The sequence below is a fragment of the Eriocheir sinensis genome, chromosome 66, assembly GCF_024679095.1.
Source record: "Eriocheir sinensis breed Jianghai 21 chromosome 66, ASM2467909v1, whole genome shotgun sequence".
NCBI classification, from domain to species: Eukaryota; Metazoa; Arthropoda; class Malacostraca; order Decapoda; family Varunidae; genus Eriocheir; species Eriocheir sinensis.
This window is the reverse complement of record NC_066574.1, coordinates 1,732,180-1,747,082: the sequence shown is the minus strand read 5'-3', so window position 1 is coordinate 1,747,082 and position 14,903 is coordinate 1,732,180. Positions and strand designations below refer to the sequence as shown.

Below are 14,903 nucleotides of genomic sequence, written 5' to 3'. Positions count from 1 at the left end.
ACAAAATATTAATAACTGCTAGAAATTCCTCTTTATGGATTTTGTAGGTCAATTTATTCCTTAATTCCCAGCCTAATCGTACCGGTTCAAAGATGTCACAATGTCTAGTTGCAACACAGTTACAAAGAGTGTCCCGAAAAGTAATAAATAATCGATACATTTATTAATAATCAATAAATGTATCAATTATTTATTACTCTTCGGGACACTTTTTATAACTATTTTGCAACTAAACATTGTGACCTCTTTGAACCGGCATTGTTTCATCAGATTTGAGCTCTTGCACTACCAAGCATCACATCCTCCTATAATAGTATAGTGCGTCCATTAAAGGGGCTCCAGTATCCATGTCTGAGTAGCATCTTAATCTTCGTCATCATTATATTATTATATTGGCATATAAAATATAAAATTACGCAGAACATAAGGATTCCAACATTTTGAGTGGTCATTTATATCAAAAGGGTCATTAATTCAAAAGATATCGCAATTTGTACTATCTCCCCTACCCCATATTTTTTTTATCCTGGATCAGGCGTGGTCTTCCATCTTTAAGAGTTGATTACTAGCATTAAACTACCGTTCCAAGCTTGGCTTCAAAGTCTTTCATCCATATGCCTTTCAAGAAAACGGTGAAATTTTGCCACCTCAGGTGGTACCTATCCATGAAAATCTAAAGTCTAGCACATGGTCTACACTGACTCTACAGTATAACATCCGGGTTACCACCGTTTACCTTCCTTAGGTTTCCCAAGATACCCATTAATCGACCATGCCGAAAGGAAAAATGAACAGCTAGGTGGGCTGGAAGCCAACTGCCCAGGTCGGGATTCGAACCCATGTCCGCAGATTCGTAGTTATTGACACTAACCACGGCATCGCGGAAGCGTCCTGAGTAACCATATCATATATTTATGTCAATCAGGGATGTTCCAGGATCTCACACGCAGAACCCTCCCAAGGTTTATCTCGCGCCTCGTTCCGCGGGCGGTTGACGCTTCTGCACCCCACCCTGCCCACCACCAAAACAAAAATATAGTCCTCGAGATACAGACGCTCCAAAGACTTTGCCCTGCAGCCGTCACTAACATCAAGCTCGCCCGATCCGAATGCATCCGGGATCCCTGCCCTGCTGACGGGCCACCTTGCAGAACCGGATCGGGGTCAAGGCTTGCGCCGCGACCATAACTTTTACTTTTTCGTTTGTATTTGGCAGAATTTCAGTTTTTTTTTTCTAGGGAGGAGTTACAGAACCCTTTCCAACCAATCCAGATCAGGGGCTGGATTAACTGCTAGCCGTGGGCAAAGAGACAGGACTTTAACCACAAAAAACTTCAGTTAGCTGGAGGTGCTTATAGCTACTTCTCTACATCCACCTTCAACCTTCTGAGCTCTTTTGATGGGAAAGGCAGTCAGTTATTCTCCGAGAGGCTCAGGACGTTCCAGGAGCCCACACGCAAAGTTCCCCTAGGGTTTATCCCGGGCCACATTCCACAGGTGAGCGCCGCTTCTTCACCCATCGCGGCCACCCCAAAAACAAAAAAAGGGGCTTCTGTTCTCTTCCTCCTTAGAGATACAGGGGTCCCGAAGGCTTTGGCCAGTAGCCGCCACTGACTGCAGGTCACCCGAACCGGGTGCATCGAAGATTTCTGCCGCGGTCGGCCAATTTAGCAGAACCGGACCTCTTATTTCTGTATATTTTTTGGCGGAGCTTCAATTGTTATGGGGAAGGGTTGCAGGTCCCTTCCAAACCAACCCATATCAGAGATTAGTTTAATTGCTAGCCATGGGCAGGGAGATAGGATCTGAGAAAATAAATTCCCCGGATGCCAAGAAAGAAAGAAAAAAGCATAAACATGAAGGAGAGAAAATAATTGATTGCAAAGATTTTTTTACGTTTCGGCTATGGAACTGGTAGGCTCTCTTGATGGTGCCTAGAGGTCGACCCAAGCCTGTTTTGGTCCAGGCAAGTGTTTATAGTGGCGCCATCTTGCTAGGCTCATGCTACTTCACTAGAGGTCATCTTTCATAGAGAGAATCTAACTCCGGGTTGACAAATGGTCTTTCAGATAGCATGTGGGTAGCTTTAGGCCACTCGGCGGTTGCTGAAAAATTGCCAGTTTGTAGCGTCGGGCTGGACGCAAACCTCTCTTTACTGTAAAATTTACATGTCCCTTTCTTCCTTAAAGGCACATGGTGTTCTCTTCTAACTATTTCCTGCCGGCACGTTGCCGGAGGGAGAGGTGGGTGGGGAGGAGCCTTCATCTATTCTATCCTGTCCTACCAGACGTAGATCACTAGTAGTAGTGGTAGTAAACAGACACCCTCGCCATAGACCGACAGGTCTTCTGGTGTCTGTTCTTCCTATATATACCTATGTATTCCTCCTCTCCTTAACCCTGACGGCAGCACCGCCGTCTCATCTATCTCTAAGGCTGAACTCTTCTCTCAAACATTCTGTAAAAACTCCACTCTAGACGATTCTGGGCATAGTCCTCCTATTCATCCCCCCTCTGACTTCTTTATGCCTATTATAAGAATCTTAAGAATGATGTTTTCTATGCCCTCTCTGGCCTCAACCCTCAGAAGGCTTATGGACCTGATGGAGTGCCTCCTATTGTCCTTAGAAAAACTATGCTTCCGTGCTGACACCCTGCCTGATCAAAGTCTTTCGCTTTGCTTATCAACATCATCCTTCCTGCTGGAAGTACGCCTTCATAAAGCCTGTGCCAAATAGGGTGACCGTTCCAATCCCTCAAACTACCGCCCTATAGCTTTACTTTCTTGTCTATCTAAAACTTTTGAATCAATCCTTAACCGGAAGATGCAAAAGCACCTTTCCACTTATGATCTTCTATCTGATCGCCAGTATGGGTTCCGCAAGGGGCGTTCTACTGGCGATCTTCTTGCTCTATTAACTGACTCTTGGTCATCCTCTCTATGCCATTTCGGTGAAACTTTGTCATTTGCGCTAGACACATCTAAAGCTTTCGATAGAGTCTGGCACAAGTCTTTGCTTTCTAAACTGCCCTCATACGAATTCTATCCTTCTGTCTATTCTTTTATCTCCAGTTTCCTTTCCGGCCGTTCTATCTCCGTTGTGGTAAACGGTCACTGTTCTTCCCCTAAACCTATCAACTTCGGAGTCTTACAGGGCTTTGTCCTATCACCCACTCTTTTCCAGTTATTCATCAATGATCTTCTTTCTATAACAAACTGTCCTATCCACTCATACGCTGACGACTCCACTCTGCATTATTCTACTTCTTTCAATAGAAGACCCTCACAACAGGAATTGCAAGACTCTAGACTGGAGGCTGCAGAACGCTTAACCTCAGACCTTGCTATCATTTCCGACTGGGGTAAAAGGAACCTTGTGCCCTTCAATGCATCAAAACCCCAATTTCTTCACCTATCAACCCTACACAATATTCCAAACACCTATCCCCTATTCTTCGACAACACTCAGCTGTCACTTTCTTCTACTCTAAACATCCTCAGTCTATCCTTAGTTCAAAATCTCAAATGGAAACTTCACATCTCTCTTGCTAAATCAGCTTCTTCGAGGTTGGGCGTTTTGTATCGTCTCCGCCAGTTCTTCTTTCCCGCACAAATGCTTTCCATATATAGGGGCCTTGTCCGCCCTCGTATGGAGTATGTATCTCACGTGTGTGTGTGTGGGGGGGGGGGGGGGGCTCCACTTATCACAGCTCTCTTGGATAAAGTAGAGTCTAGGACTCTTTGTTTCATCAGCTCCCCTCCTCTTACTGACAGTCTTCTACCTCTTAAATTCCTCCCAAATGAACACCACTGAGTGCCAGGATTCGAACCCGGGCCTTCTGACTAGAAGTCAGGGCAGCATACCGACCAGACCACCGATGGGTTAAAAGGTTACCGCGCCAGAGGCCACTTCTGCGGCCATTAACTGACGCCCCAGACCCGCACTGTGGACATGAAGGTGAAGGTAACCCCCCCCACACCCGTGACTGACGGAAACGGTTTTAATCAAACCCTTATGGCACATACGGTGTGTAAATACATTAGAGAAACTGTATCAACACAGTGAAAAATAATCCCAAATGAACACCACTGAGTGCCAGGATTCTTCATGTCCACAGTGCGGGGCTGGGGCGTCAGTTAATGGCCGCAGAAGTGGCCTCTGGCGCGGTAACCTTTTAGGCCATCGGTGGTCTGGTCGGTATGCTGCCCTAACTTCTAATCAGAAGGCCCGGGTTCGAATCCTGGCAGTCAGTGGTGTTTATTTGGGATGTTTTTCACTGTGTTAATACAGTTTCTCTAATCTCTTAAATTCCGCCGCTATGTTGCATCTCTTTCTATACTCTATCAACAATTTTCACGCTGACTGCTCTTTTGAACCTGCTAACTGCATGTCTCCTCACTCCCGCGGCCCCGCTGCACTCGAATTTCTTCTCTAGCACATCCTTCTACTGTCCAAACCCCTTATGCAAGAGTTAACCAGCATTTTCATTATTTCATCCCTTACACTGGTAAACTCTGAAACAGCCTCCCTTCGTCTGTATTTGCTCCTGTCTATGACTTGACCTCTTTCAAGAAGGGTGAATCAAGACACCTCTCCAACCGATATTGACCTCTATCCTATTCTATCGATATTTTCATGCTGACTGCTCTTCTGAACTTGCTAACTGCATGCCCCTCCCCCCCCCCCCCTCCCCTCCTGCGACTCTGCTGCACAAGACTTTCTACTCAACCTCATCCCTATACTGTCCAAACCCCTTATGCAAGAGTTAACCAGCATCTCCATTCTTTCATCCCCTTCACTGGTAAAGTCTGGAACAACTTTCCTTCGTCTGTATTTCCTCCCGCTTATGACTTGACCTCTTTCAAGAAGAGTGTATTAAGATACCTCTCCATCCGAAATTGACCTCTCTTTTGGCCACTATACTATTCGCTTTGTGAGAGCAACAGTTAGCGGGCTTTGTTTTTCTACATTTTCTTTTTATTGCCCTTGAGTTGCTCTCTGTGCTATAAATAATAAAAAAAAAAACCTTTCACACACGTCATTATGACCATACACTGCATTAAGAAACAGCGAGTGTTTAAGCATCACTTGCAATATACGCTCACCAACCGGAGTAATGCAGCGACAGTCTCAAATCGGTTCAATGTGCTCGTCATCATAGAGAACCCTGTTGAAATGTGGGATACCTTCAAACGTGAAACTCTTCGAGCTGTGAAGGAGTGCACTGGAGAGCGCCCGAGATCTAGGAATGGATTTGCCTCGGCAGAGACGCTGGAGAATACTGAGGAGAGTCGTGTTGCCAGCCTTGCTGTAATCGGGACCTCTGTCGCGAAGGACTAAACCTCTCCTGAGGAGAGACAAGGAGAGGTATATAATGAGTCTCGCGGGGTTTCGAGGGCCATTTCAATGCATATGACCTCCGAGGCTCCGACCTACTTACCGAGCACTGAAAAAGCTCCGTTCCGAGCCTCCCTTTCAGGTGAACGCTATCCGAACAGCTGATGGCTGCCTTGTGTCGGACATGGATCGGCAGAGGGCTCGTTGAGCTGAGTACTCGTACACGGCGGACCATCCAAGTGGGCAGCTTCCAATTGTTGGGTTACAGGTGGTGGATGCTGACCCACCCATCAATGAAAGCCCACCCTCTCTTGACGAGGTCAGAGAGCCTGTGGCAAAGTTGAGGGGTGGAAAAGCATCTGGTATCTTTAACATGAGTGCAGAGCTGCTCAAAGGCCTGCTCAAAGGAGGTTAGGCCATGAGCATGCGGTATTGACTGCCGAATGACAATCTGGTACCATTCCTCCTGACTGGAAGAGGGGACTGGTCGTCCCTATCAGGATAGAGAAAGGGGACCTTTAGGATTGCAACAACAACATTGGAATTACACTGCTCGATGTGCCAGGCAAGGTGCTTGCCCACCTATTGCTGATGCAGAATCTTAGCCAGATGCTGGAGCTGCAGATACCTGAGGAGTCTGGGTTCACGCCTGGTAAGTCGACAACTGCCCGTATCCTAGGGCTTCACGTATGGATGGAGCGCCCACGTGAATTTCGACAGGGGATGCTTGCAGCCTTTGTCGATCTCAATAAGGCGTTTGATTCAGTGTATCACGAGGCACTCTGGGGTCTCCTGCGACTCCGTGGGATTCCTGCAACGACTATTGGTTTGCTGACTGGCCTGTATTCTGAGACATAGATTGCTACGAATGTATATGTGTGTGTGTGTGTGTGTGTGTGTGTGTGTGTGTGTGTGTGTGTGTGTGTGTGTGTGTTTGTGTGTGTGTGTGTGTGCGCGCGTGCTTGCGTGCGAGAGAGAGAGAGAGAGAGAGAGAGAGAGAGAGAGAGAGAGAGAGAGAGAGAGAGAGAGAGAGAGAGAGAGAGAGAGAGAGAGAGAGGCTTGTTCAGCTTCTTTCCTGTGAACGCGGGAGTGGTGCAGGGCTGTGTCCTTGCCCCATTGCTTTTCAACACTTGTATGGACTGGATACTAGCAGAGTTATGGACCAGAGTCATTGTGGAGCATCTGTTAGTATTGCCAGGGTCACTGACCTTGTTTTACCCGATAACGCATTCAGTGGAGGTTCTGGTGGTGGCTCTCGAGGTACAGCACGAGGAGGCGAAGCCCTTGGGACTTCAGATCTCCTGGGCCAAGGCCAAGCAAGATATATGTGTTTGGAAGTTTGCTAGTTGAAACGAAAGAGTACAGTCTGTTCAAGCGTGTGGGAAAGACACTAAGATCTCGGAACATTTCACATACGTTGGTAGCGAAGTTCAGAACAGCGGTGGATATCGCCAGAAAGTCTTACGGCAGATTGGCTTGGCCCACGGTGTTATCGATACCTGAATAGAAGGACAAAGATCCGCATCAAGTCGCTTGTGCTCACTGTCTTAATTTATGGTTGTGAAACAAACACTAAACAGGGACTTGGAGCGGTGGATTGATGCCAGTGGTAATAAGTGTCTACGCAGAATCTTAGGATATCACTGGAATGACTGTGTCAAACCGGCGACTACTCCGTGAAACTAATTCAACATATATTACCCGCATAGTCCGTCAGCGCCTACTTCGGCACGGGCATGTGGCACGCTATCCAGAAGACAACCCTGCTAATCGTTTTTTTTTTCTTCGTTTTTTACATAAAGGGAGACAACTCAAGGGCACAAAACATAAATTTAACAAAAAAGCCTGCTAGGCGGGTTGTTTCCGTAGAGAGAATTCTGAATGGAGAAGGCCAAAGGGACGCCCACAGAGTTCGTGGATGGAGCAAGTCGACAGTTCCAGCCAGGAGGTACTCAGGATGAGAAGGGAGCATACATGAACACTTGCCAAGAGAGATCCCCGGACTTCGTGTAGTAGGGTGGCCGAGGGGACATGCCCTCCGGCGTGTCCCCTTATTGATTGATTGAACAAGAGTCACCTCAGCCACAAGTGGCTGCAAATCGAGATCATCCAGTGTCTCTCCAAATCATTCATAGCCCTAGCTTCAGGGACGCGCCTAGGTGTCTTTATTAGTTGCCCTACAGCTTTGCGATGTTGATATATTATTTGTGTGTGTTTGTTTATACTATGCAAATTACATGAAATTTGGCCATAACTTTTTACTACATGGGATTTTTTTCGAAAATTTGAAAAGTTTCGACTCATATCTTAACCATTAATTTTCAATCGATCGATTTGTAAAAAACAAATAACATGATTAAACCATGTTTCTGTAAGGTCAGGAAGCTGATATCTCTTGTCTTTCATTCCTATTCTAAAATTACCCATTGCTGTTTCAACATCATATTTCTCATTCCAGTTTTGGCGTTTAAATCTCACATGACAATTCAAAACTGGGTCACATACTTCTTCATTGCTACTATTACATCATTATTTATTTTGTCTTCTCCATTGTCATTATATGTTGGTGTTGGTAATTGCGTCTGAGGTATTTTAAGTTTGCCCATTGAATTTAGATGCTCATGATTTTTTTTTCTACAGCAAAGGAAACAGTTCAAGGGCAAATAAAAAAGAAACATTAATGAAAAAAAGCCCACTAATCACTGTTCCTATCAAAAAAGGGTTCAGAGGAGTGGCCGTAAGAAAAGTCAATATCGGGAGGTGGGGTGTCCTGATACTCTCCTCTTGAAAGAGTTCAAGTCGTAGGCATGAGGAAATACAGATGAAGGAAGATTGTTATAGAATTTACCAGCGTGAGGGATAAAAGAGTGAAGATGCTGGTTAACTCTTGCGTAAGGGATTTGGACAGTATAGGGATGAGCTTGAATACAAAGTCGTGTGCAGTGGAACCGCGTGAGGTGTGGAGGCATGCAGTTGGCAAGTTCAGAAGAGCAGTCAGCGTGAAAATATCGATAGAAAATAGAAAGAGAGGGAACATGGCGGCGGAATTTAAGAAGTAAGAGACTAATTGTAAGAGGAGGGGAGTTAATGAAACGAAGAGTCTTAGACTCTAGTCTGTCCAAGAGAGCTGTGTGAGTGGAGCCCCTCACTCGTGAAATGCATACTCCATACGAGGGCGGACAAGGTCCCTGTATATGGATAACAACTGTGCGAAGGAAAAGAACTGGTGGAGACGATACAGAACGCCCAACCTCGAAGAAGCTGATTTAGTGAGAGAAGAGATGTGAAGTTTCCAGTTAAGATTTTCAGTTAAGGATAGACCAAAGATGTTTAGTGTAGAAGAAGGTGCCAGCTGAGTGTTGTCGAAGAATAGGGGATAGGAGTTTGGAAAATTGTGTCGACTTGATAGATGGAGAAATTGAGTTTTTGAGGCATAGAAAGACACCATGTTCCTTCTGCCCCAATCGGAAATGATAGCAAGGTCAGATGTTAAGCGTTCTGCAGCCTCTTGTCTTGTAATTCCTGTTGTGAGGGTCTTCTGTTGAAAGAAGTTGAAAAATGCAAAGAGTAGAGTCATCGGCGTATGAGTGAATAGGGCAGCTTGTTGTGGAAAAAAGATCATTGATGAATATCAGAAAGAAAGTGGGAGGACAGAGCCCTGCGGGATACCACTGTTGATAGGTTTAGGGGAAGAAGAGTGATTGTCTATCACATCAGAAATAGAACGACCGGAAAGGAAACTGGAGATGAAGGTACAGAGAGAGGGATAGAATCCGTATGAGGGCAGTTGAGAAAGCAAAGAGTTGTATTAGACTCTATCGAAAGCTTTCGATATGTCTAGCGCAACTGAGAAAGTTTCACCGAAACGGCTAAGAGAGGATGACCAAGAGTCAATTAAGAAAGCAAGATCACTAGTAGAACGCCCCTTGCGGAACCCATACTGGCGATCAGACAGAAGGCCAGAAGTGGATAGATGCTTATGAATCTTCCGGTTAAGGATAGATTCGAAAGCTTTAGAAAGACAGGAAAGTAAATCTATAGGACGGTAGTTTGAAGGATTAGAACGGTCACCTTTCTTAGGCACAGGCCCTATTTTGGCGTACTTAAAGCAGGAAGGAGAGGTAGATGTTGACAGGTAGTGACGAAAGACTTTGACCAGGCAGAGTGTTTGCACGAAAGCACAGTTTTTAAGAACAATAGGAGGCACTCCATCAAGCCCATAAGCCTTCTGAGGGTTGAGGCCACAGAGTGCATAGAAAACATTATTCTTAACCCGAGAACGTCGGCAGACCCTTTTTAGGGCTTTCACGAGTCGTGGCTGTGGTACGGTGGACCCTAAAAAGCGCTCGCCATAAGACGCCTAATTCGAGCTAATTGTAGGCGGTGGTGGCATAGCGCAACCCACCATGAATGCCTTAGGTCATTGTGGTGGGTGAGTGATCTTGAGGTGGGCATTTTTGTCATAGGTGGAGCTGTAAGATCATGGCATACTCAATTATTTATCCATACAGCAATCACTTGTCAAATTCTCTATAGTAGACAACAAGCGACTCTCGGCTAGATGCCACGTGTCACTAGACTGTTTATTTTGTAACAAACACCACCCAAAAAGAATGGAGTTTGAGTAAAAGTAAATATTTTTAAAGGCTTTATGGTTATGAGAGGAGTATTCTGAGTTACGTACTATGCTCTTTTCTTGGTCTCAAAATGCAGTGTAATTTTGTCGTTTCTCGGCCACTTCTCGGCTTTCCCATAGCCGAAGCCCACGGGTTAAGAATCTTAATAACAGGAATAGTGGAGTCGGAGGGGGGAATGGGTAGGAGGAAAATGCCCAGAGTCGTCCAGAGTGGAGTTATTAGTGAAAGTTTGAGAGAAGAGTTCAGCCTTAGAAATAGATGTGACGGCAGTGCTGCCGTCAGGATTAAGAAGAGGGGGCAAGATGAAGAAGTGAAATTGGAGATGTTTTTGGCTAGGTGCCAAAAGTCTCTGGAAGAATTAGAGAAAGCAAGGTTGTGGCATTTTCTATTGATGAAAGTATTTTTGGTGAGTCGAAGAATAGATTTGGCACGATTCCAAAGACAATTACCTTAGTGATGCGCTGGGCACACACGGAGGGGTCTATTTCCTGGAAGTAGTAATCATTCCAGAGGCTGCACAGGAGCGATAGGACAGAATACAGAAATAAGGTTGTGATCGGAGGAGCCCAACGGAGAGAACAGTTTGACAGAGTAAACCGAAAGGTTAGAGGTTAGGAAGAGGTCTACAATGTTGGGCGTCGGGAACCAACTGAACCAACTGCTCTAGATCATTAGGGAGAGCAAAATTGTAAGCTTGTTCACCAGGCTGGTCAGTGAAAGAGGTTGAAAGCCAAAGCTTTTGGTAAACATTGAAATCTCCTAGAAATGAGATTTCAGCGAAGGGAGACTGGGTCAAGATGTGCTCCACTTTAGAGTTCAAGTAGACAAAGAATTTTACATAGTTGGTAGAGTAGGTAAGAGATACACAGCACAGATGTACTTAGTAGTAGAATGACAATGAAGACAATGATGGAAAATTCAGAAGAGTCAAGGTCGTGATCGGAGGAGCCCAACGGAGAGAGCAGTTTGACAGAGTAAGCAGAAGGGTTAGAAGTAAGGAATGGGCCTAGTATGTTGGGCCTGTCTCCACGACGGTCGAGAATTCGTTAAGGGTGCTGAACCAACTGCTCGAGATCATTGAGGAGAGCAAAGTTGTAGGCTTGTTCACCAGGTTGGTCAGTGAAAGAGGATGAAAGCCAAAGCTGGTGGTGAACATTGAAATCTCCTAGGACGGAGATTTCAGCAAAGGGAGAGTGAGTCAAGATGTGTTCCATTTTAGAGTTAGTAGAGTTATATGAGAGATAAACAACACAGATGTATTTAGTAATAGAATGACAATGAAGTCTTAGCCAGATGGTGGAAAATTCTGAAGAGTCAAGGTCGTGGGCACGAGAGCAAGTGATGTCGTTGCGCAAGAAGGCGCAACACCCAGCTTTGGATTGAAATTTAGGATAGCGATAGTAGGAAGGAACAGAGTAGAGATTGCTGTCGTTAGCCGCCGAGACCTGTGTTTCAGTGAATAAGAGAAGGTGAGATTTAGAGGAGGAGAGATGGTGCTTCACAGAATGGAAATTGGAACGAAGACCGCGAATGTTGCAGAAATTGATAAGAAAGAAGTCTGAGGAGTTATCAAGACACCTCTCAAGTCGGCAGCCAAAAGGGGAGTCCTCCCTGAGGGAATTTATGGTCTCCCCCCCCAGGCGGGGACTACGAGGCAATGCTTATGAACGCAATTTTGAATTTGTAAAATTTGGGGAAATGTGTGCATGTTGTGTGTATGTAGTGTGGTGTGGAAAGAAAGAGGATTTGTCTTTAGAGAGCATGCTGAACTACTCTCTGGTGTTGATGAGACAATAGGGAAACGGGAAGTGGGGACACGGGAAGGGTCTTTGGAGGGCTTGCATCACCCTCCTCGCTTCAAATATACACCTCACCTCGAGTGGCTTACGCCCGTTTCGGTAGGTGTCTTCCTACCTACTTCCGATAGTTAACGGTTTTATATATATATATATATATATATATATATATATATATATATATATATATATATATCTATATATATATATATATATATATATATATATATATTCATACATACATACACACACATAATACATACAGACAAACAAATATACAGACCGACAGACAATTGCTGCCGTGCGGGTAGGCGTAGGCCAAGTGGTCAGCGTGCGGACGTGGTGATCCCGAGGCCCAAGGTTCGAGTCTCACCCCAAAAAAGGCGCTGACAATTTTCAACCATCGCCGAATGGCAGGAGGTTACCCAAATATTGTTCAGATCTTCAATCACTCCTTACTTTAAATTAATGTCCTCGGTTAAGAACACCGGTGGGGCAGCATTTTTTTTTTTTTTTTTTTTTTTTTTTTTTACGTTGTTGCCTATTGCGCCGGTAGGCATCTTCCCGGTGGGGCCTGATGGTCGGCCCAAGGCTTCTTCCAGGTGGGGCCTGATGGTCGGCCCAGCCCGTTCTGGCGCAGGCGAGTGTTTATAGTGGCGCCATCTTGCATTGGCTCATGCTGCCCCCCGGAACTCGTAGTTGATTCGCTTGGACGGCTTCCTCTAGAGTCCGGGTTGATGGGTGGTCTTCAGGACAGCATGTGGGTAGTTTTAAGCCACTCGGCGGTGACCGAAAAATCCGAGTGGTAGCGCGAGGATTCGAACCCGCGTCGTCCATCACGCGGCGAATGTGGGTCCAGTACGCTATCACTTCGGCCACCGGCTACCCATCATGGGCCAAGTGAGTCATATACAACAGCAGCCACTTAAAATAAAATTCGTCTGCTGCACCACTAAAGAGCTGCGGCCTTCCACCAGTCTCCACAAGAGAGCCTATCGGTGCTATAGACTGCACGCAAAAAGAAACAGACATTGCTATTAACTTGCATTTTTAGGAATGTCATCACCTTCTTTCCTGTAGAAGATATATTTTCTGTATATTAAACAGAGGTGGCTGGAGCAACTATATTAATTAAGTAAAAGTTATTGAATTTTTTGTTTCATTTAGTTTGAGGTCCATGTTTCCCATTTTTTAGCTCCATAAGGGATTTATGTGAGTTGTTGGACAAGTTTTTTTTCTATTATTATACTTCCCCTATTCTAGGTATGCTTAGATGTGGTTGTACGCTATAAAGATCATGTGCAATATCTCTAATGTTGTATGATCTTCAGCTTTGGTTGCACAGGGTATATATTGAGATACAAATAGCTATTTTCTGATTAATGTTGGCGGTAAATTATTTCAGTGCACACTGCATAAATGACAGTGACCTTTTACACTTCTTATTTGGTAGCTATCTACAATAACACAGCTTAAACATAAGTCATGATCAAACTAATACTAGTGAACAGAATGCATACAAACCTCTTAGGAAGCATCAAGCTTTCTTCTCTCTTGATTTTTGTTGGCTTATCCGGAGAGCTTTTGCCGTAAAAGTAGACAAAGTCAACAGGGTTCTGATCTTTTTTCCCATAATCTAGCTCAAACTCTATAATGATTAAATCTTGATCTAGTTTGAGTGAACTGTCACTTGGGATCTGCTTTCTTAGGGCTTCTTCTAGATTCTTTCTTGTCTGAAAAATATGAATAACACTTTAAATACCTCAGATAATTTAGAACATTATTTACTTAATATATAATATGAATGGAAATATGTACAAGAAAAAGCATGTATTATCACACAAAACGCAAAAACACAATTCACTATACTTAATGACTTGTGAAAAGTAGGCAGATTGACACCTGCAGCAATGCGCGAAAGCCACTCCCGGTGAGGTATATATGTTACAGGGAATATATGAAACTAGGGATTACACGTAAACCCTAAAATAATCAGGGATTGCACGTAATCGCTGTGACTATCAGGAAATACATGAAATCTCTATATTTTCTATGGATTTTGTGAAATCACTTTTTTTTTTAACTCCAGTTATTACGGGAAATCCCTAACAAATGGTTTAATATGAAATACAATATCCATAGAGCAGTTTGCATGGTATGTCAATAATGCACTGACATCTAAATGGTAAAATATATTTGAAGGCAAACTATAAGATAATAAAAAACTAAGAAAAAAAATCATGTAAAATTCTTCATAAAGTTTATCGTATATTATGTTAATAATGCACTTTCATTTAAATGGTAGAATGTGTTGAAATATCATCTTCTGGTATGCGTCTCTTCTTAGTAATCTTTTCAATATCACCTCATTTCAGAACCTCATACTTGTTAAGTTTTAGAACCTCATACTTGTTAAGTAAGTAATAGTCACGCCGTACGAATTTCCACTCGTACGCTGACGACTCTACTCTGCAATATTCAACTTCTTTCAACAAAAGACCCTCTTAACAGGTACTACAAAACTCCAGACTGGAGGCTGTAAAACAATTAACCTCAGACCTTGCTATCATTTCTGATTGGGGCAAAAGGAACCTGGTGTCCTTCAACGCCTCAAAAACTCAATATCTCCACCTATCCAGTCGACACAGTCTTCCAAACACCTATCCCCTGTTCTTTGACAACACTCAGCTATCACCTTATTTTACACCAAACAGCCTCGGTCAATTCTTAACTCAAAAATCTTAATTACTAAATCAACTTCCTCGAGGTTGAGCGTTCTGTATCGTCTCCGCCAGTTCTTCTCCCCCACACAGATGCTGTCCATATAAAAGGGCCTTGTCCACCTTCGTATGAAGTATTCATGTCATGTGTGTGTGTGCGTGTGTGTGTGTGTGTGTAAGGGGGGGGGGGGGGGGGGAAACACACACACAGCTCACTTGAACAGGATGGAATCAAAGGCACTTCGTCGCATCAACTCCCCTACTCTTACTGGCAGTCTCCTACCTCTAAAATCTCGCCGCAATGTTGCATGTTTTTCTATCTTCTACCGATATTTTCAAGCTGACTGTTCTTCTGAACTTGCTAACTGGATGCCTCCCCCTACCGCGGCACGGCTGCACTTGACTTTCTACT

The 14,903-nt window shown here is 44.3% G+C and overlaps 1 protein-coding gene across 1 annotated transcript in view; it reads right to left on the bottom strand.

Moving 5' to 3' along the window:
- LOC126987670 (deoxynucleoside triphosphate triphosphohydrolase SAMHD1-like) overlaps positions 1-14,903 on the bottom strand; it is a 112,835-nt gene that overhangs the window by 20,956 nt on the left and 76,976 nt on the right. Inside the window, exon 11 of the mRNA XM_050844796.1 lies at positions 13,296-13,504. Within this exon, the coding sequence (XP_050700753.1) occupies positions 13,296-13,504 (209 nt within the window). The remainder of the gene's footprint in view (positions 1-13,295; positions 13,505-14,903) is intronic.